At 38.3% G+C, this 23,612-nt stretch overlaps 1 protein-coding gene across 3 annotated transcripts in view; it reads left to right on the top strand.

Annotated features, from left to right (window-relative positions):
- Positions 1 to 23,612, top strand: part of LOC126189027 (uncharacterized) — a 212,922-nt gene that overhangs the window by 172,559 nt on the left and 16,751 nt on the right. For all 3 annotated transcript variants that reach the window (XM_049930859.1, XM_049930858.1, XM_049930857.1), the window contains exons 17-22: positions 1,533 to 1,809; positions 1,892 to 2,082; positions 2,165 to 2,278; positions 9,724 to 9,841; positions 15,519 to 15,752; positions 21,288 to 21,449. In XM_049930859.1, the coding sequence (XP_049786816.1) occupies positions 1,533 to 1,809; positions 1,892 to 2,082; positions 2,165 to 2,278; positions 9,724 to 9,841; positions 15,519 to 15,752; positions 21,288 to 21,449 (1,096 nt within the window). The remainder of the gene's footprint in view (positions 1 to 1,532; positions 1,810 to 1,891; positions 2,083 to 2,164; positions 2,279 to 9,723; positions 9,842 to 15,518; positions 15,753 to 21,287; positions 21,450 to 23,612) is intronic.

Genomic DNA, 23,612 nt, shown 5'->3' with positions numbered 1-23,612 from the left:
TGTAACTACGTATCTACTAATGTGAACAAATATTTGTTTTTTACTGATTCACTACTACTGCTGCTGCTGCTGCTGCTGCTGCTGCGACAGCACTCTGAGTGCTTTTGGTGATACAGTGATTTGGTGATACAGTGACTTTGCAGTATGATCAAATCCACATCTTCTACTTTCAACAAATGTACATGATTCAATATTTTGCCAAAAGTTATTTTCTTCACTTACATGTTTTTTTTCCCTTTGTTTTCGGCGTTTTCCTGATACTTCACATGTTTTTTCCTTTCTTTTGTTTTGTTTTAATGACTGCTCATGTCACCACAGTCATGTCATTTCCTGTTTTCTGCATTACCTTTTTGAAAATTTTTTTAGAACTTTATAGCATGGAGCTTTTTGTACAATTATTACTGCATTCTCCTTAAAAACATTTCAGTGTATATTTTAACATTTTGCTGTTTGGTTGTTTTGTGATCAAATAATAGTTAATTTATAAAAATATTTGACCTATTTTATGCAGTATCGAGTTTGTTTTGAATTACTTCTTCTTCACATTTGTTTGAAACAAATAAAATGTTGTATATAATTTTGGCTATTGTATAACCACTGAAAATTGTGCTTCAAAATCGCAATGTAGTGGAGGAGGAAAAGGGAAAACCAGGGGGAAGAGTGGGGGGAGGAGGAGGGAGGGAGGGGATAAATGATGACAAAAGGGAAGGATGCAGCAAAATGAGGGGGAAATAGGAAACAGATTATCCTTAGGAAGCTGTGAAATAAGTGGAAGAGAGAGGAAAGCAACAGGATAAAACTTGCAGTATGGTTGTTAGGATTTGCTGGATGGAGGTAAGCCAGATGAAATAGCTGGTTATGTGTAGAGACATTGTTTAAGAATTGACATGATATGTTACTTCCAAGAAATTTGAGTGATTTCTTGTATTGTCTCACGTGGCCAGGTCACCGTAATTACTGCTAGAGTTATGCATATTCTCTCTCTCTCTCTCTCTCTCTCTCTCTCTCTCTCTCTCTCTCTCTCTCTCTCCCCCCCCCTCTCTCTCCCCTCCCCCACCCTCTCTCTCTCTCTCCCCTTCCCCCTTCCATCCCCCGCTATCCCCTCCATCTCTCATCTATATGTTGTCGCATTGTGTTGACTTCATTGAATATCTCTGCGTGTCACATAACTTACAAATTATGAAGTTGTTGCAGAAATTCTCATTTGAGAGGATGGCCGTTCAGGGCCCTGTCCGACCACCCAACTGTATGCTTCCTGCGGTTTCTTTAAATTGCCAAAGGCTCTAGATCCATTTCTAAGAACTTTGCCATTGACTGTAGTTATTAAACAGTATGTTAAACAGTTTTCCTTTCTTTTGCAAAAACTTGTCGAGAGAATACCAGCTAATGTCTGACCTTGTGATACTGCATTCCTTTAAGCTTCAATTTGCATGACATGGTTGAATATAGAAACTAAGCATTTAAAATGTATATTTCTAAATTTACGTAGCTGGTTGGCTATTGTTTCCATTGAAAGTTTTCTTTTTCCTCAGATTGGTGGGAACCTGAAAATGACTATTGTGGGTGCTTATCCCACAAAAGTTATTGCGGATGTTGTAGATAATGTTGTTATCTGTACAGTTGAAGTGAAGAAATGGGATGCTATCGCAGAAGACAAAGGCATTAAAGTTGCAGAGTTGGAGAATAACAGCTTCGTCGTATTGTCCACGTTTAACAGTCCAAGGACAATGTTTGTAAGACCAACCTCAAAGAGCATGCAAGAAAAATTTAATAGGATCCTGCAGGATGTTGCTGGTCATGCTTTCAAAGGTCTGTAGGAAAATGTGTGAGGTCATGTATTGTTATGCAGACAAGTTGTACGTTACTTGAAATTTATTTTATCAATTTGCAGCACCACCTATGGATAGGTTGCCAATTAAAGGTGAAGTCATTGCTTGCAAATACAACAAGGATAACAACTATTACAGAGCAAAAGTGACTGGTTTTGAAAAAGATAAAGTGGTTGTTACTTATTTAGACTTCGGAAACACTGAGCGAGAAGACCTCAGTGATGTCAAAGAACTAAGTGAAGAATTGAAAAATGTATGTACTTTGTTTAAATATGTCTTTATTTCAGCTTAATTATTTCAATAACAATCTAAAAAATACTTTACTTTTCCTCTAGGTTCCTGCATGTGCTGTCAAGGTACACTTGAAGGATGTCCCGGAGCTTCCACTTAACACACAGATTGTGGAATTTCTTAGTGAAATTACTTTGAAGGAAACAGATCTCAAAGTGGTAAGACAAGATGAATAAAATTAATATTCATGTCAGATTCCTTTAGTGTAACAGAAATAAAAGTCTGGAACACTGATAATGTGGCATATTGCTCTTGACATTTCAAAACAAAACAACTAAAAACTAAGAAGATATTTGTAAGCTGTAGGTGGAAATAATGAATGAAACCATGCAAGGCAGGGAAGAATAAGGAAGTAGTAAATTCTTCTTGTCCTTTAGCATAGTTCTTAAGGTGGTAATGACTAGATGCTGTCCTTGTTCCTCTATCTTGTCTCTCTCCATCAATATGCTGGTAACTTCCTTTCAGGACTCTTAGTAGCGGACAATTTTTGGCAGTATACATGGTGTTCCAGATAAGCTGTTCACATGAAATGTTTCTGGAGCCACTTAAAATATTGTAATTCTGTTTTCTCCCAGGTAAATTGTGGAAAGTCATCACTAAACAACATATGGTCTCTCTTTCATAGTTATTAGTTACAGAGGTATCAGTAAAATCATTTGCTTTTGTATATGGAACTATGGTAATGTCTGCTGCTAGTATCATAGTTCTAAAGGAAACAAATTCAAAAGCAGTCAGCTCTTTAAAATCCAATTAATAGATTATGTCGGGCAATGAGGAAACTGCTGCGATACTACTATAAAAGGGGCACGGAGAACCTGTGAACTGAATCTATTGAGTGCTGGTCAAAAAAAAAAAAAAAAAAAAAAAAAAAAAAAAAAAAAAAAAAAAAAAAAAAAAAAAACTACAATGCCTCTGCTGTAAAGAATACCCATCTAAATTTCCTGATGCAGTTGTTGTTATAGGGGTAAGACTCCAGTTTGTACGATACAGAGTGGGAGAGCCATGTGATGAAAACTGTTGCCAGAGACTGGTACCTGTGGTGAGACTTTCCTGAATGTATGCATGGGAAATAGAGAGTAGTTACAGAAAAGAGTTGGGAGGGCAATGTATTAGACCTTCTACTAACAGACCTGTGCTTTCAGATTCAACTAACAGATTAGAGCATCAGTTATCAACAGGTTGTTACCACATCAGCAACTGCAGGAGTTACAAGGAATGCAAAGCAAGTTAGCAAAATAGTTTTGGTTTCTAAGAGTGACAGAAAACCTATTGCAGACTACCTGAGTGGTCAACATCAGAGGATAAAATTGTGGAGACCAAATGGTTAAAGTTCACAAGCATTGTACTATATGCCGTACAGCAATATGTGCCAAATGAAATTGTGAGGCATAGGAAAGAGCCTGTAGTTGGCATCATGCTGGTTCTCTACAAACTGATGGTCTAAGAAACCAAGAATTTGGGTAGATTGTCTGACATTAGCAGATGATGTGATATTGTCGTAGACCTGCTTTAGCCAATATTGGCTAAAGCAGGTCTACAGGTCTCTATTGAGAAGACACAGTACATGACAAACTTCAGGTCAGCTTCTAAATGGATAACAGCAGGAGAGAAATATCCAGAAGATGGAGATGTTTAAATACCTGGTGGGAGAGCGTTAGAAACTGGTCTGACGACAGTAAAAGAAACATTGTGAACTTAACATTACCAGACAGTGATCCGGCCTCAAGCTTTAGATGTAGCAGGAAGTATGAACATAGTTCTTAAACACGTTCATTGTAACTGACACTTATAAGTGCTACTAACACGTAAAACAGTTTCCACGAACAAGAAGACATTGTTGCAGATGCTTATAAGCATGGTGGATTATTCAGTGTAGTTCTGCAGCTGTGAACACGTGCTTGCACAAGGAACAAAGTTTCCAGGAACAATCTTTTGTGCCTACAGTTTTGTTTTCTTGTGCTTAGTTGCCTGTGACATACAGGGTACAAAATCACAGCTAATCAATGAACACCAGGATCTTCTAGCACTAAACAGAGTAGGAAGAAACAAAAATTTGCTACTGATCAGTTACTGACTGTATTAGAAAAGTGATTTTGTATTTGATGTTAAAGAATCAGAGGAAGACACCTGGAATCTTGAGAATGCATAAACTCTTGTGTAGTCACGATTGTGTGAAAGCAGACTTTTCAAGTAGTTTTGTGACAGTGTAGAATTGGAACATATGGACCTTGAAGATGATGGATTCATTGATGGTGGATACCCCCACTGGCAGAAGTTAGTAACTCAGGAGAAATGTGGCATGATGAAACACATGATTTGCAGTATCACCCATCCACAAAACAAGAATGTCTGTTTATTCATCTCACTAGAATACATGAATGGATTTTGTTTTACTATTAAATACAGATGACATGAGAGGATAGTTGAATAAATGAATGACTAGGCTGTAAATTTATTTTTAAGCAATAATACAGAGAACAAGTATACAATTTGTAGCTGGAAACATGCTTGTAAAAGTGGAATACTTGTCTTCTTGGGTATTTCATTTCATATGGGCAATGTGTCAAAGTGCAAGATTACTGGAAAAAATCCTCTGATTCAAAATAGAGGAACAACAATGCGTTTGAGCAGTCATTTTAAGCTCATTACATTTTGTTAAAAATCCTCAGCAAGGATGCACAAAACGAGATGATGAGAGTATATAAAATATGACCTAAAATAAATTATTTTAATAATAGAATGTCATTTGTATTGCCCAAGAAGAGACCTATCATTAGATGAGTTAATGATTATTTTGAGGGGGTGTTTGTCCTTTTGGCTTCATATGTGAAACTAAAGGCACAAATATGGCATTACAATGGTTTTATAAATAAGTGTGCCATGTACATTGGAATGCTTATGATGTGTTTGAAACTCTCATGCTGAAAAGGCTGTTCTACAGTTTGTTTTTATTTTTTATAGAAATACATGTTGGGCACCATATTCATATGGGCAGTTATTACAACAGTTTTGCATTAGCTAAAACCTTATTGTATCTGAAAACGCATTGCAATTGGAGACTAAGGTTATATTGGAGGAACACCTGCAAAGAAATTGAATCTTTATAGCTGCATAAAGGAATTAGATTTCGCAGTGGACAAACTGGTTTCATGCAGGAATTACAGTTGCTCTCTATATGCAAAGCATGATGATCGGAAAGTAGAAGAGTGGAGGAGAGGTTGGCCACACTTCCACTGAATTTCACATTAGAATGCTAAAAATGAAGAATTGATGCCAGCATATACTTCCAAAACCACTGCCATATGTCAATTGCAATATGAATATGCCTGGGATTGTTAGGCCACATCCTACATAAGCGACAGAAGAGGCAGACAGCACACAACAGCTTCAGATGATAAGACACCACCGCAGGAATGTTTACGGAAGTGTCCTACGTGGGTGACGTTCTTGGCGCTGCCTGTCCTCTGCTACAACTAGCGACGTTTGAATTCAAACGTGTTTGAATCTTGTTGCTGCAGCACGTGTGACATTGAGAGCAACAGCTATGTGTCTTCTCGGCAAAGCAGTGGAGAGTGGACGTGATGGCAGCTGTGAAATACTTATCATCCAGTTTTAAGCAAACTATTTGTTGAAAAAATTTGCTTCTTCCGCATCTTATAGCTTGATATCTTTGCTTGTTAAAGGTCTGAATTTATTTTCGTTATTCATTGTAGTTACTTTGCTGCACAAAACTGAGTACATGCCTGCACGCAATTTTTAAGAATGTGCAGAGCTAAAATCACATTGCATAGACTTTCCGTATAGTTCATTTAGATCAGACATTATTGCATATGAAATATAACAGATATGTCTAAACTGTATTTAAAGTTGAGACCGGAATAACCTCTCTCAATTCTTTTGGTATTGGCAGTTATATCTGCGGACAGGTCGCAAACTGTGCATCCGAATCCTTTCATGCTCTTCAGGAATCAAGTGGTTGTAAAAATCGTTGAATCTCGTATATGGGTCAAGATATCGAAATGACGTTTTTTGAAAAGGACTATTTTATTGTATGATTAACACTTGATATGTTTTTGTAAACGTGTGAGCAGAGTGTAAACAAGACTCTCTGTAAGTTACACCATAAGGTTTAGTCCAAATTTTCATAGCAAACAAAGAGAGAGAAACAGGCAAATGGGGTATCAAAGTGACCAGCGTGAGGTCTAGTTTTGCATGGAAATATTTAACTGCCTGAAAGTAACCAGGATAATTAAGGAAAACTTAATTAATGAGTTGAGGAAATATTGAAATATTTCACAAATAGTTGCTGCCAAGCTGTGTAAATTGTCAAAAGGTTCATCTGTTCAAGGCCTAGCTATTTTGCACATAAAAAATACATTGGTGCGATATTTAAATGTCAAAAAGGATTCCTTCGAATCGGGTATCAAAGTTAGGATTTTCGAGAAAAGACGATCATAGGAAGGCAAATGAGGAGTCAGTAAGATCATGCATTCTGAATAAAACTTGAAAATAAAAAATGAAAGAAATCGGTCAAATATTTTGTGAAATGATTTGTGAAAAAGAAATAAATAGATCAGAGAAATGTTCTATGTGCCTTTCAGTGGTGCTCAAAATCATGAACATAAAATGATATGCATCAAACGTTACCCTAATATTTTTTATTTCATTCTTTTACACAAATCGTTTCACTAAGCATTTGACTTCATTTTCAAAAATTTTGTGTGATTTAACTTTTACAGACTATTCAGATCAACTGTAAAACTTGGCCATAACACTGACTGCTGATGAATTAAGTTCGCAACATCAAATATCTGTAAAATTTTGTGGTTGGTCGTTGTAACTTATTAGGAATTTGTGTGTGATATACTGGGTTAGCTGTGTATACACTTAAAAATCAAATACTTAGGCAAGACCTTAAAAAAATATTTAGTGATGCAGTGTAAATGGTGTACATAAAACTTAGTGTACAGAATTGTAGCTGAATCAGTTAAAAAATAGGAAGGAGAAGGGATCGAACCAGGACCATTTCGATCGAACCAGGACCATTTCATAGCTGTAATCTATAACCTGGAACGCTACTGTTACACAGCTAGCTTTTGTTAGCTGCACTCGTTCTTTGTATTTAGGGTAGTCAGTCATTCTTCCTAATTTATTGGCTGTTAATAGTTCTTGATCATGTAAAAAAACATTTGTCTTTAATTTATTGATGAGATACTCAAATGCTCCTCTGCTCATTCACGTGTATTCGAAGAATTTGTCTGCTGATCTTCGTAGTTGATGATATAAATTATGAAATTCTCCCTGAAGATTCCTCCCTTTGTAAATTTCATGCACAGCATTCCTTTTTTGCTTTATTTTCCTAAGCAAAGCTAATTTTTGTAGCCTTACTCTCCAGCTACAGTATTCTACAGTTCAGGGGTGCCATTTTATAGAAATAGCTAGTCGGCTCAAAGCAGCCTTCTTGTAGTTTGAGATGGCTACTTGCATGCAGGACACCCGGGCTTTTTGCCTGATGCTGCTGATTGTTGCTGGAGTGTCACATATCCAGATGTTGCTTGCTGTCAGTCGCTTCTGACGCTTGTGTAGGACATGGCCTTGGGCAGATTCTATCATATTATATATGTGTGCACTGGCCTAAGAACAAAATTGACATGGTATTTTTCAGTTTGCATTACCAGTACCTGCAGTAAAATGACACTGTGTAAACTAAAATAAAAGTAATAAAGTGACTGCTGCTTATATGGAAATTCCAAGAAAGATAGATAGATAGAGAGAGAGAGAGAGGAAACTCGATGAAATATACAGTGTTTGGAAGTGCCAAACCAAATTAAGGAAAAAGCAAGTCATGAAGTGTAAAAAGTGCATTGAATGGGCAAGCATACAGTCACAACAAATGAGTGCAGAGACTGGTGAACAATCTTGTAATTTGTTGGACAGCTGTGTGATTAAACATGATTAGGGACCGTTTTGTTTTATAACATGTATTCTCAATAATTTGAAAGGATCTGTTCCTTCACCCCCCCCCCCCCCCCCCAAATATAAAATTCTTGGACGTTTTTTGTTTAATGTTTTATAATTGTTTCAGTGTTTTCAAAGCCAAGTTTTTTCTTCTTCATCAAAGACCTGCATTTGTTCATTATTTAAACTATAGTTTCTTTGCACTGGTAATAAATAAGGAACTCTAGAAAGGTTGTTTGAAGTAAAGTTAGTAATGTTTGCAAAAAAGTGCAAAGGATGCTTATGTGTGTTAATTTAGCTGTCAGTGTTACATGTAAAGAACACGAACTTCAGGGTTTTGCTAGAGTAAGATTTCAGCTAGCAGCACAAGCATAATTAAGTTACCATTTTGTGATTAATGGCTCATATTTATGTCTTCGGTGAAAGTGTTAAAAGACTAGAACTTGTGGAACAAAGAATTTCCGAGAGAATATTGGGTTCTCGAAAAACAAGAGATAGTTAATATAGAAGGTGAGTGAACCAAAAACGGTACCACCAGTTAGGGAGAGTATTGGACAGTATCAGCAAAAGGAGCAGCATGTTCTTAAGAAACTCATTTAGAATGGGACACGGGACATTAACTCGCCAAATTAAACATTTCTTACGAGTAAGAGAACCAAAGTACATTGGATCCAAGAGTTTCAAAAGGGATCAGGAAGAAATTGGAATACAGGAACACAGAGATTTACAACAGGCCGAATTTAAAATCCAGTATTCAGGCTCTCACAGGTTTCAAGGACAGCAAAATCGTCATGGACAGAAGAGTGAAGACTCCTGCAAAATATGAGGATAAAGATGGCCAAAATCAGTGTGCCCTGGAGACCAAGTCAAAACATTAAAAGAGTGCAGTAGATTTAATAAATAAGGCATGGTTGACCAGTGATTAAGACAACAAGTTTACAGCTTTTATTTGTATTGTATAGTTCAGCGATTATCCATTTTCCATATTGCCAATGAGTTTTGTTGATGCAGGTTGTGATAATTTACCAGATCTTAGTACGCACTAGCCCTCTTCCTTTTTACCCGCCTCTAACTCCCAACCACCTAAACTATTCCATGGCACTGTAGCCATTTGATGTACTGATCATAATTGATGTGTATGATGATATTTGAATTGCTGGCATTACTCCACCCTTCTAGTGTCCCCCTCTTTAGTATCAAGCTGCAGTGCTAAGAAACCATATGATCACAAAGTAACAAAGTCAATTAATATGATTTCTTGCTATATGATCACAAAGTAACAAAGTCAATTAATATGATTTCTTGCTATAAGAATAGCTGTTCAGTTTACAGTTTATTCGGATGTGCTCATGATAGTTCTGCATGTGATATAGCCAAGGTTTCAGTTATGAAGAAGTGTGGAGTGTATGTATGTTAAATGTCTTCTACTGAATTTTTTCTCATCAAGAATGGTAATTTCTGGTGACACTGATAAAATTTAAACAATTATTTATATGTCATTAAAAATGTTAATATGCTGATAAATTGTGACCCGCCCATGCCCATGCCCACGCGCACACAATAGCTGTGTTATCACGAAGCCAGTGAGAGTTTTTATGGTCTTTGGAATTACTGGTAATGGAGCATATCTTTGATTCTGTTGCAGAAATTTGGTGACATAAAAGAGGGGGTGGATTTGTTCATGGACGGAACACACATAAATGCAAAAATAAAATCCTTGTTAGACCCATCTTGGCAGCAACTTAATAAGTCAGATACGCCAGGTAAGTTGAGACTTCACTATGGGATTAGTCTTGTTTCATAAATCTTTTCGTATAATGTAATATTCTGTAGATAGTTAGTGTTTTTTTGACACCACAGTTTATTTTTCTCTATAAAATATCCACCACAGGGAGATGAGATATTAGTAAACATTAGCACATGGCAAGTAGTGTATTGTTAGTACTGTTCCATTTATATTAATATTGTAAAATTTCAGTGAGAAGTATTGAGACTAATTTCAGCAGCTGTTCAGATTAGCTGGGTATACAGTAAATGTGTGCTGTGTTATTTTGATATTTAATGGAAGAGTAGCATATGACTGTATCAGATGAGAAATTCACTTGAGAAAATATGGAGACAGAATTGCTGGACATTGCTTCATTTTAAGAGGCAAAATTTTTAGTACTACTGGTGGACTCATTGAAACTCCACAAACCCAGCCTTGCCATTCTTACTTATCCTCCCAATACCAGCACACCTCCCATCCAAGCACAACCTTACCCAACTCACTCTAACACTTCACAATCTTGACCAACATTCAGTCCTAAATCTCCCATCTAGATCTCTCTCTGATCCTTGGACATAAATTGTTTCCGAGGGCTAACATTCAGTCTCTCACAGGGTGTATACGGCCCGGGACATCCGGGAATTCCGGGAAAAACCCGGGAATTTTTTCATCCGGGACAAATCCGGGAAAAACCCGGGAATTTTTTAGAATTCCGGGATTTTTCGTTGTTTTAGATTTCAGTTAAAGTTTTGTAGGTGTGACGTGTAAGATCTGATACGCTGACAAAGAACTTTAGTCCACTACTGCTAAATAATATTGCAGCAATGAAACACAAATCAGAGAGTAACACCAAAATAAAAGTTTAGTTGCATAGAAAATGGGTAATTTACACAATGCAAAGACCAGCTTACCGACACCGTTAAGTGTCAAAGGCTTTAGGTCGAAGATTATGCAGTACGTCCGTAACAACTAACGTGCATTCGATGTGTGTGACGTCACAATTGTTTACATTTCTAACAGATCACCAGAAAATATTACGAATAGTGGCTTGAGATGCGTTACTTTCAAAGGAAATTTCCACACAAGATGATTTATGTTACGTGTGAGAATGTGCAGTGAATTTCTTAAATCACAGGGCGTTATAACTCTCATTCAAAACGTAACACTTCGAGGATCAGCCATTTGAAAAATGTCGGGCCGAGAAGATAAGTCATTTATGCCACTATTTAAAATTTTACTGGCACATTTGTATTTGATATGACTTAACGTGTAACACACGCTAAAAAAAGACCTAGCTTCAAGTTAGTTTTCATATTTAATGTTGTTTTTACATAGATAAAAATTATGCGATCGATGGCAAAAAGTGTAATTGATCTTCAAAAAAATGTGCATAATGTGTTACTGGGTAATGTCACAAGGCTCTTCATGCCAGAACACCTCGACTTTTCTACGCAACTGATAATCATTTTGGCACGATTTTAATTGCCAAATTAGAGCCTGTTAGTAGGCCTACGGACTTCCTATCATTGTAGGACTAACATCAGTGGATGCCAATAGACGATGCAATTCTCGTTCGTACATACACATCTACTTACGAGTTAAGCGCTGTAGAAAAGCACTTTGCTGAGTTGAGCGAGCTCGGCCCACGTTCGTAACGTACGCGCCGCGGCCTGTCTTTCGTGTAGGCCTCGTGCTCTGAATAACTGCCGTCATTCGCTAGCGAGATCACGTGACATGAACTATGACTGGCTGACAAAAGTGCATCGCTCAACGCAATCTCTATTTTAGAGTTTCGGAAGCTACCGTGCTGTAATTTGTGGAATTTGTGTATACACTTTAGCAATACGAAAATAAACCCTGTGCATATTGTCTCGCATCAAACGACTTTCCAAACGCATTGTTTTTCCTAGATTTCGTTTTCTTAAATGCTGGGACGTCCTCCGCCGGTATAAGACCTTTACGATTCAAAGGACTGATAGGTTTTACAGCTCCGAGGGAAAGTATACTGCTACTTAACACGGATGTATTTTCACCCGCTTTATACGTAATTTCATCCGGGAGAAATTGTGTTTTTAACCGGGAAATCCGGTAAAAATCCGGGAATTTTTTTTTCTTGTCCACGTAGACACCCTGCTCTCACCAAATGGAAATACCATTTCACCGCCCACTCCCAACCCAAAATCAACAAGGTTTGTATCAAACCCTGCCTGAAACATTTCCAGTCCAGATCTCAGAGGAATCCTCCTCTCTTTCCCAAAACCATTCTCTCAAGGCATTGTGCACTGCACATTCATTTCTGAAAAATATCCCTGAAACCCCAAACCTTAGAATAGTCTGCCTTGAGGTCACGATTAGTTACTCAACTTTACTGTCATCCTTAATGTGAACAAGTTTTCATGACGAGGGTACTTAATCATGTTGAATGTATGGCAGAGGGGTATCATTAGCCCTTGGACACCATGATACAGATAATATTCCTACTGACCCCACTCCTTTCATGCACACTGAGCTGGCATAAAATCCGTAAAGCGCTAGGTTCCTCATAAGGCCCCATAACTGACTATAGAATTCCTTACATCTCCTAATTCATGCAGTGCCACCTTGTATCTACTTCCCAAAATACAAACCATCTTGTGCATCCTATATTATCTGGCTCCCAGGCTGCCACTGATTGTTGACCAGCACTTGAAGTCCATCACACACAGCCTCGGTATGTCTCAAATCCATTCCCATCCCTTTCCGACATGTAACTCTACTTGTTACTGTTGATACAGCCTCACTCTACGCAAACATCCTGTATATGCGCAGCATCTCAACCCTAGAATACCATCTATCCAACCTGAAAGTTTTCCTAAAACCACATTTATCAACCTATTTAACTCCATTCTGACCAGTAACTACTTCACCATTGAGGTCCCAAACCTACAAACAAATTGGGGGCTTCTACGGAAACCAGTATGGCCCTGTCCTGCACTAACATTTTCATGGATTGCAAGGAAGAGACATTCCTCAAGATTCAGAAACAGGCCCTTGGCTTAGAACAGATTTATATATGATGTATCCATAGTCTGGACTCAGCAGTGTAAGGGGGGGGGGGGGGGGGGGCTCTTCTAGTTACCCAACAGCTTAACTCCTTTTCCCTGCACCTTTTTTCAAATCCAGAGCCACCTTCCTCAACATTGACCTTGACCCCACTGAGGATGACATCCAAATGTGCGTCCACATAAAACCAACCATTGAGAAACATTACCTACAATTTGACAGTTGCCACTACTTCCACATCAGACACACCCATCCCTACAGCCTAGGAGTTTATGCCAACTGTATATATTCCACCACCAAATTGCTCAATACTATTTTCCAAGCTTTCCTCTTCTGTAACTGCCATAAGGATATTATTCTCAAACATATCTCCCGTGCACTATTCCTCTCTTCAACTGTCTAATAAACGATATGACTTTGTCAGGTGAAGCCCCAAAATGAGATCTTTTCCCAGATGCCCTCCACATGCCACCTACTGTTGCCATCTTAACCTCCTAGTCAAGCTACTTGACATTCCAGTTATAATAATATCCCTAACCCAAAGATCCTACCCCTGCAATTATTTTCACTGTAAAACCTGCTTCACGCATCCATCTGCTCCATCCCCTTCACAAGTAAACCGTACAATTCTTGAGAAACCACACATTGTTGACCTACTAATTTGCATCAATCACACAGTCTTCTACGTAGGAATGATTATTGCTACATTAGCTTACTGCATACACAGCATATAATTAACTGTCCATCTTGACACAAAGTACACAGTTGTTCAATATGTTCTATAGCATGACTCAGGTGATCAGTGTGTCTGTTACCTCACAGGGGCTATTTGAATCTAGTTCCCAGAAACTCTGGAAAAGGAAACTTGCTCTCCAACATACAGTTGTATCCTGACTCTCTGGGACTTAATATTTATTAACATACAATCTCCCCTTTTCTCTCTTCTTGTCCATCTCCTTTTCCTCCTACTTTTAATTGCATTATTATTTTCATTTCTCTTCCTCTTAATCCATCTTCATTTCTCTCTCTCTCTGTCCTCAAGTACAGAGAGGTTGGCGCAGTGCGTACCAATGAATGTATTATCATTGACCCCCCCCCCCCCCCAACCCCCAAATGCCCGCCCTTTCATCATTGTCCCTCCTCGTCCTTACAGGAGGGCAGTCTGTCTCATCCTGGCTGACACGCCCTTTCTCGTTAGCATTTCCATTTTTCCTCAATGAGGAAGGAACTGACAGTTCTGAAACTAAGATAATTTAATGTACTATTGTATATGTTTGTCAGTAGTATCAGAACTTTTGCCTCTAGACGGTAAGTACTAACCATCAGTTCTCTTGTCGTTGTATAATATGCAAAACTGAGCATTTAGTGCTCCGTTTCATTAAATGCATTCATTGTACGAGAACAGCTGTTCTTGTCATCAGGTACCAACCTGGTACGTGTGCCAATCACTCTGACATACGTATTTGCAGCCTGTCGTATTTTAATGAATAGTAATAAGGCAATGAGAACTTGTTTGACTGAATCATTCGAGCTGGAAAAAAAAAGGTAGTCACTAGAGTAGGGCCATCTTCAATCAACAAAAAAGAAGACATTCAAGGCAGCTGTCTTCGATAAAAGGTCATTGTGACAGTCCTTTTGGGATAAACAAACTCAAGAACCTTTTCCAGTGTGTTTGGTCTGACAAGAATATCTGACAAGAATACAAAAGAAATCTTGCTCCAACATGACAATGCGTGCATATGCAGAAGTCTCAGAACCCGGGCACTCGGTCATGACATTGGGCTGCACATCATTGCATCATCCACCATGTTGCCAAGACCTGGTGCCCTTCAGTCTGGTTCTGCCACTTAAAGGATTCTCTGCACGGAACAAACTTTGAAGATTATGAAGCGTAATTCATGCTGCGAAAATGTGGTGATGAGCACTGAACAAGACCTTTTACCAACAGGGAATACATACTTTTATACAACTCTGGCATAAGGTCATAGAATGTGATGGAGACTGTGTTGGAAAATAGTACATGTAAGAGAAATGTTGGTTAATATTGTCATCAAATTGTAACTATCGGAATAAAGATGTTCTGAGGAAAAGAAAGTGAAATTGTCTCGTACATCCAGGCAAGGCCGATGACCATTTTAAATGCATTCACATGTATAGAAGCATAAGATAGTGATTTGGATCCACATAAAGTTACATAGCAGTCTCCTGTTTGCTGCATCTCAAAGAAGATGAACAGTGGAAGATAATCGCTTCTTTGATCATGTGGATTTAAGGAATGTTCCTTCAGTGAGAACAAACGTAAAATAATTATTGCGTCAGATGAAGGCAAGGAAACAATACTTGAAATAGGAACATACCTAATAAAGCTATGCGTCATTCAAACGACTATCCAGATTGATAACTACTTGCAGTGTTAATATATCTTTTGTAGCTTTTACACCTTGAAAACTATACAGCTCATTTTGCAGGTGAGTTGAATCCATACTTGGTGTGTTCTATTTGTGTTTTAATTACAACAGCAATTTTTAACATGTTTAATCTTACTCATTATCAATCCATCTGTGCCACATGACTTGTTTTGGTATCTGTTGCAATCATTATGTACATTAGGTTTTTTTTTATTTTTCCAGCTCTGTACTTCTATGAAAACTTGAAATTTGTTGAGTTGAATGTTGGGGAAGAAATAAGTATGGCAATTTGTCATGTGCAAGCTCCCGACATAATTTTTGGTTTTAAAGAAGGCAGTTCTGTTATGCAGTATATCATGACAGTTATGCAAGAAAAGGTGGATGAGTATTGCAACCAAGTAGACAAAGAAAGTTTCCTACCCAGGAAATATGAAATGTGCTTGGCACAGTACGAAGGTAAGAGGAAAAAGTATTTGTATACAAAATGGTCTTGTAAAAATGATGCTATCTTTCAGAAAGATTCTTAGAAAGTTATCGAAAATAGACGTATTCCTTTTACTTGCAAAAAGAGTTACCTACATTCACCATATCTACACTGAGGTGACACAGATCATAGGATTACAGTAAGCACATGTACAGATAGCGGTGGCATCGCATGTGCATGATATAAGAGGGTGGTGCATTAGCGGAGTTGTAATTTTGTAGCCAGGTGATTCACGTGAATAGGTTTCTGAAGTGATAATGGCCGCACAACAGGAATTAACAAACTTTGAACATGGAACGCTAGTTGGAGCTAGATGCATGGGATATTTTGTTTTGGAAATTGTTAGGAAATCCAGTATTCAGAGATTCATAGTATCAAGTGTGTGCCGAGGATACCAGAATTTACTCATTACCTCTCACCATTGACAATGCAGTGGGTGATGGCCTTCACTTAACAACAAAGAACACTGGCATTTGCGAAGGGTTGTCAATACTAACAGACAAGCAACACTACATAAAATAATGCCAAAAATCGATGGCGGACATACAGTAAACATATCTGTTAGGACAGTGCAGCGAAATTTGGTGTTAAAGGGCTATGGCAGCAGAAAACAGACAGGCAACAAAAATGTTATTTTCATATACACATCAAATTACAGGGAAAAAGGCCCTATGAACATGTCTGGAGTTGGACAGTGTGAATGCAAGAACAAAAAATTACCCTGGAACACAGTACAGAGCTGTGTCACATCCACGTCACAACAAATGTTCAAAGTGGCCTTCATGGATGCAGCGTATGCATTCACACATCTCATCATAGATTGCTGCACTCTTTTGCACATTCCGGCATCTCTCCGAATAGCGTCACAGGCGTTGTGAACATGCTGATGAAGTGTCTGCAAATGAGGAACTGGTTCAGGATATACAACAACGTTCAGATGCTCCCAGAGATAAAAATCCAAGGGGTTTAAGTCTGGTGATCTAGCAAGCCATGCTACAGGGCCTCCTTGTCCTATCAAATGTCCAGGGACGATGATGATGATGATGATTATGATGATGATGATGATGATGATGATCTGTTGGCAGACTTTAATGCAGAAAGGGGGTGGTGCTCCATCATGCAGAAACCACATAACCTGTCTTACTGGCAAAGGCAGATACTTAAGTAGCTCAGGGAGAGCATTCCACAGGAGGTCCAGGTACATTCCTCCATCAATGCTGTGTGGAATAATAACTGGTCTCAAGAATCCCATTGATGCTGAACCGATGCTGATGAAATGCCTCAATCATTCTCCAAGGATTGTCTGTAGCCCACAGATGATAATTCTTTAGATTAATAATGCCAGTTCTGATACAGGTTGCTTTGTCGGTAAAGAGGACTGATGACAGAAATCCCGTAATTGTGATGGTCTGGTGCAAAAACTATTGATTAAATCCCACCTGTAGAATGAAATTGCTGCTGATAATCTTTGTATGGTTGTCATACAGGGTACACATATTCGTACTTTGGGTACACCACATTGGTGGGCTACTTGCATGGAACTAGTACTAGATTTGTCTAAATGTCCTGTAGGACCCCGTCCTCCAAATTGGTTTAAGCACAGTCTGCCACCTACCTGCACATTTGTCTGTCTGAAAGGACCACACAAAAGCCCAAAAAGGGCTTTAAATGATGTCTGATGTGGTTGGTGTCTGTGAGGGTGCTTGTTTTGGTACAGCTGTACTGCACCTCAACCAGTTCCATCTGCTTGCCTGTACACAAATGCTACCTTGACTTGTTCCCGATATGTATACTGGGCGATACTGCTGCTTACAGCAAGGTGCATCAATCACACAGCTTGCAATACACAAGGAACACATGGCACATGGCCAGAGAAACATGCATTCATCGGCACCATCTACTGTGGCAACAATGTATTTCTGGACACATGTTTGTAGGATCTTTTTTTGTCCATTTCCAGTCAGGAATAGTTTGTCATTTATTAATGTTCGTTATATGTATATGAGGATTGTCAGTGAAAGAAGGAAGAAATGATGTGAAAGAACACCAGCAAGGAGTAGTATGTTGCATTGGTTAGGGAGTGGTATGATAGTAGAAGAGATAGTGATCATGGAACAAAATTGCTTAATCACAGAACTTGACTGCAACAATATCTGGTGTCTGTTACCTGTAACACTGAAGCTGTACAAGTAGATTTATTGTAAAGTAATGCGCAAATATGCAAATGTATCAGCAAAAAAATGTGAGAAATGTTCTATGGAAAGATTGGTGTTTGATTCGACCGAAGTGTAGATTTGAATTATTTTAGTAAAATACAGACTGCTGGTGCAAAATGCCACCAGCAACAAATACTTTTTAAAATGCTTTATTCCTGAACAGTAACTAGTTTGGCACTATAATGGCCTCATTACATTAATGTTTTTGTCAGTGGCATTTTGTTCACTCCTGCATTGCTCAAGAATATTTGAATATTTAGCATCGGTTTGTATGTTGTTTTGATAGTGTAAACATGCTAATGTGCTTGCATTTGGTTAGATATAAGGCAAAACACTTCTTTACATTTAAATGTGTTCAGTGGATGGCACTTTATATTGTTTGGTCCTTGTGCTCTTTCTAATCAATTCACAGACAATTGCAGTGCAAACAGCACACACATTTTGAATAAATCACATTGATGGTTTTGTTTACAATCTAAATTTAATATTTAAGAACTATAGGACAAGTTGTTTTCAGGTGGTGTTTTATTGCGTACTATAAATTGCACGCGCACACACACACACACACACACACACACACACACACACACACACACATTTGCATGCTAGACCATAACAAGCTTTGCTATAATGTAGCGTGGACAGAGATACCATTAGACAAAAAAATTTAAGTAAATTTGCAATTGCCACACAGATGGATAAACATGAACACACTGGTTCTGATATGGAAGATAACTTAGTTCCTACATACCACTAACAAAGGTAAGAAAATGGACCTCTAGAACGACTATAAACATACATTGTCACCCTCAGTTCACCCCAGTTATATTCTAAATGAGCAACTGGAATTACCTAACAAACGATTTCTACATATATTTCTTGGGATCTTCACACAAGTTGCACACAACATGGAAGGAGGACACACACCAGTCAGAAATCTGAACTAGAATATCCACACTGCAACAGAAAAACACATAAATTACTTAATACCCTATCAATGACAATAGAAGAAAGGAAACAGACTCCAAACCCAACACACTAGATACACACACTGTGTAGCCTAATGACAAATATTTTTAACATTTTATAAAATACGCTGTAACTTAGATACATTTATATGGGAAATAACCTGTTTATATTGTCAGTATTATCAGTTTGAGGTTAACTAAATCCAAACTCTTAATAGATAGAAGTTTCCTCCTCCCTGTCCCCACTTTTTTAATTATGTGTTTTCTTCAACATACTTCAGCTGTAATGAGGTTACCCCCCCCCCCTCTCCTTCTCCAGTCTCTAGTGTAGACTGTTCCATGTATACCATGGCCCCCATATTTTCAACCTGTCAGGAAAGTAGAGTATGTCTCCTGAACGGTGTCATGGTTCATTCTCCCACTGCTCCCTTCTTGCAGTTTTTATTTTGAAAGGTTTATTGAAGCACCTGGAAGTTACTGTATTGTCAGCTGGCATTTTCTTGACCATTCCTATATTTATTGTGCTCACTGTATTGGTGTGAGATTATGGATATGTAAGAGGCATCCAGTTATTTCCAGTTCTGATGTGATGGGGCATGTCCAGCATGGTCTCTATCCAAGTGACGGGTGTGCTGCCAATTCCCGGAGACTCTGTTAATAACTTTCCCATGTGCCATGCATCTCTTGGTACAGATGGCGTCTTATATTGGATTGGGTTTCTTTGCTTAATGGGTTCTCTTTGGATTGTAAACAATGATAGGATGTAAAGCACACCTGAGGCTGAAACTGATGAAGAATAGAGTGTGTGTGAGTGTGTGTGTCACACTGCCATATTTGTAATGTGTGTGCTGTTTTCCCTGCAACAGTTTGTGCATTGTCTAAAAAGTGCATAAGGACTGAACGAGACAAAGTGCCATACACTGTATCATTGTAAGTGTATACAACTGTTTCACCTTGTATCTATTCAAATCTTCATGTGCAGTGTAAGAGTGGAAAATGTGCTGCTGATGAAAACATTAATGTAATCAAAAACATTAGCCATATGAAGTTGGGCATGATACCCTGAATCTGGTTATGTCATTAAAGAATTTTTAAAAGTATTTGTGACTGACTGAGTGCCAACAATCCTTAACTTCTCCAGAATTCACAAGATCAAGCATGGCCAAAATAATATACACATTAGTTTGTGGAAGACGTGCGTGATCAGTGTCAGAAAATGTAAAGGCATGTGGGAAGCAGTTCTGCAAGACAAATTACAAAAAAGCAAAAACCTTATGGGGTATCTTTATAGTGGAAAGTATTATGGAGTGTAAATTGGAAAAAAAATTTCCTTATTTGGAGAAGAGCAAGAATGACGAGCAAGAATACTCTCAGTAGGTAGCCGTGTATGGGATAATGAAAAGAAGTCAAAATTGTGTTTAAGAAGGGAGGAGATACAGCTGCAACTGAACACCAGTGCTATTAAACTTTTGTGTTAAAGAGACAACGAAGGAAATGAAGATGAAGACGAAGATGAAGAAGAAGGAGAAGAAAAAGTGAATCCAGAGAAGAAATGGAAGTGTAAGGGAACAGTGTTGGCTGTGAGTAGGATTACGTAAAAAAACAAACTATCAAATACAACGAACAGGTAGCTTGGCAGACCCAAGAAAAGTTTACGTAATATTCAAAACTGTAAAGAAATTTATGAATGCTATATCTGTTGTTATGAAGCACCTTGCTACATTTTTTGTCATACAAAGTGTCTGCTTAATTTATAGGGCACACACACAGTTACAGTTTTGAAAGTATTGCACTCCATTACAAGTTTATTATTTCTGAAATTTTTGTCTTAGATACTTGTTACTTCACAATTATGACTAATAATTATTATTTGACCCAAAAAGCCGGCCGGAGTGGCAGAGCGGTTCTAGGCACTTCAGTCTGGAACTGTGCGACTTCTACAGTCGTAGGTTCGAATCCTGCCCAAGGCATGGATGTGTGTGATGTCCTTAAGTTAGTTAGGTTTAAGTAGTTACAAGTTTTAGGGGACTGATGACCTCAGCTGTTAAGTCCCATAGTGCTCAGAGCCATTTGAACCATTTGACCCAAAAATCTTCGTACTCTGTATGTAATTGTTATTGAGTAAAAAGTAACTATTTGGCATTTAATCATATAATGCTAGAACATAGTAAACAAGATTTTGATACACACAAGTATAATGTAAGAAGAGGCAAAACTTCATGAAAGTGGCTTACTTTGAGGTTATGTTAGGGTTATAAATTTATTATTACTTTAAAGTGAAAGTTGCCATCAATCTAATAGTAAAACTTCCATCAAATTCTAGGTGCATGGTACAGAGCAGCTTGTTTAGATGTAGAAAGAAATCTGGTAACAGTTATCTTCATTGATTATGGCAACACAGAGGAAGTGTCCTTCAAAAACATCAGGAAAATGCCTCCAGATTTCATGGATACCCCAGTAGCTGTTGTTGCCTGTACAATTAAAGGTGAGATTATAATTAATATCATGGAAATTTTCAGTTTATTCTCTTAAAATTCTACATTATTTTTGTAATAGAGGGAGTAGGTTAAATGTGAGTAGCATTTTAGATCAAAATGATAAAACTTAGTTATGGAATAATAGACTTAGGAGAGGGAATTCCCTCCACCCACCACCTCTCTCTCTCTCTCTCTCTCTCTCTCTCTCTCTCTCTCTCACACACACACACACATCCATCCACACATACACAGACACAAGCAGACATTTGTAAAGGCCAGCCTTTACAAATGTCTGCTTGTGTCTGTGTATGTGTGGATGCATATGTGTGTGTGTGTGTGTGTGTGTGTGTGTGTGTGTGTGTGTGTGTGTGTGTGCGCGCGTGCGCGAGTGTATACCTGTCCTTTTTTCCCCCTAAGGTAAGTCTTTCCGCTCCCGGGATTGGAATGACTCCTTAACCTCTCCCTTAAAACCCACATCCTTTCGTCTTTCCCTCTCCTTCCCTCTTTCCTGATGAAGCAACCGTTGGTTGCGAAAGCTTGAATTTTGTGTGTATGTTTGTCTTTGTTTGTGTGTCTATCAACCTGCCAGTGCTTTCGTTTGGTAAGTCACATCATCTTTGTTTTTCGATATATTTTTCCCACATGGAATGTTTAGAGAGAGAGAGAGAGAGAGAGAGAGAGAGAGAGAGAGAGAGAGAGAGAGAGAGAATATTCTGTGAGAGGATAAGTCATTTTTTGTACCAACTCTAGCTGTCCATTCAGTGTTACAGATAACTTTAACATGTCCGTGACAGTTTAGAATGCTAACATTGCTCAAATTCTACGTGTCTCAATGATGGGACCACGTTGAGACAGGTATTAGAGTACTACATCCGTTTGATGAACCTGCCTGAGTGGCATTCATTCCCACTGACTGACTTTGCACATGGGGTGGAAGCATTTGGGTGGTAGTTTACTCACTTGGGTTCACGCAGCCATACCCTTGCTGACAGTAGATGAGTGGCCCCGCAACATGGCTAGTGGAACAAGGACTCCATACAGCTTTTTCACTATGTAGTGCCAGAAATAGAACTGGCATTACAATATTGGAAAGAAATTGGTATTAGAAATCCCTTTGTCTGTCAATTTAAACTAAAATCACACTGACAATGAGACATACTGTGGACAGATCAAATGAAGGTTTACATTGAGGTACACAACAACTGATTACTATTATAAATTCTGTTTATGATTAACAAAAAAACTTCAGTCCAGCTATACAGTAGGCTCCTTTGAGTAAATTGAACAACTGAACTACCGTATTTACTCGAATCTAAGCCGCACTCGAATCTAAGCTGCACGTGAAAAATGAGACTCGAAATCAAGAAAAAAAAAAATCCCGAATCTAAGCCGCACCTGAAATTTGCGACTCGAAATTCAAGGGGAGAGAGAAGTTTTAGGCCGCACCTCCAAATCGAAACAAAGTTGGTCCATTGTAATATGAGAGACAATTTAAGTCGAATGAATGACGATACAGTTACAGTAGGTTCGAGTCATAAGCTTAGCAGTTAAGCTTTACTAGGTAGCCATTGCTATGCGTCACGCGCTCCGTCCGTATTTATACGGGTACCTTTCCTTTTTCACGTGCTTCGTCTGGTTTGATTTGATTGCTTATTTTGCTTTGATCTGGTAAGTGCCGTTCTCTTTGTTATAGGTGTTTACGTCACTCTAAGCTGAGAATGCATTACTGTACTGTGTCATGAATTGTTTGTCGCATTCTGATGATGAGTGTTTACAGCCTGTCCCCGCTCATGGCATGGCTTGCTTTTGTGTGCGCTACTGCCGCTTACAATTACAAAAAGAGAGGAATCGTTTCATTAGCAAAACAATGGCAAGAGACTGCTATTTGTTGTAACTTACACTGCTGCTTTCTTTGATAATGATCAACAAGAACCAAATAATAGACTGCTTTTGATAGAAGACGTTCTGACTGAGAGTTTAGTGAAAATTTTTCTCCGTTTGAAAATCTTTGCAGACGCCTCTTTAGTACATTAAATTCTGCACAGAAATTAGTCATCTTAGATTTAAAAATCTAGTCAATTTCCGTGCTTCATTTCTGTCTTTATCACTATTAGGCATAAGAATAATAAGAAAATAAACATGACATGATACGTATATTCTTCCATGTTTGC

This window comes from Schistocerca cancellata, chromosome 5, assembly GCF_023864275.1.
Source record: "Schistocerca cancellata isolate TAMUIC-IGC-003103 chromosome 5, iqSchCanc2.1, whole genome shotgun sequence".
Taxonomy (NCBI): domain Eukaryota; kingdom Metazoa; phylum Arthropoda; class Insecta; order Orthoptera; family Acrididae; genus Schistocerca; species Schistocerca cancellata.
Note: the sequence above shows the minus strand (reverse complement) of the source record. Positions and strands in the feature narration are given on the sequence as shown.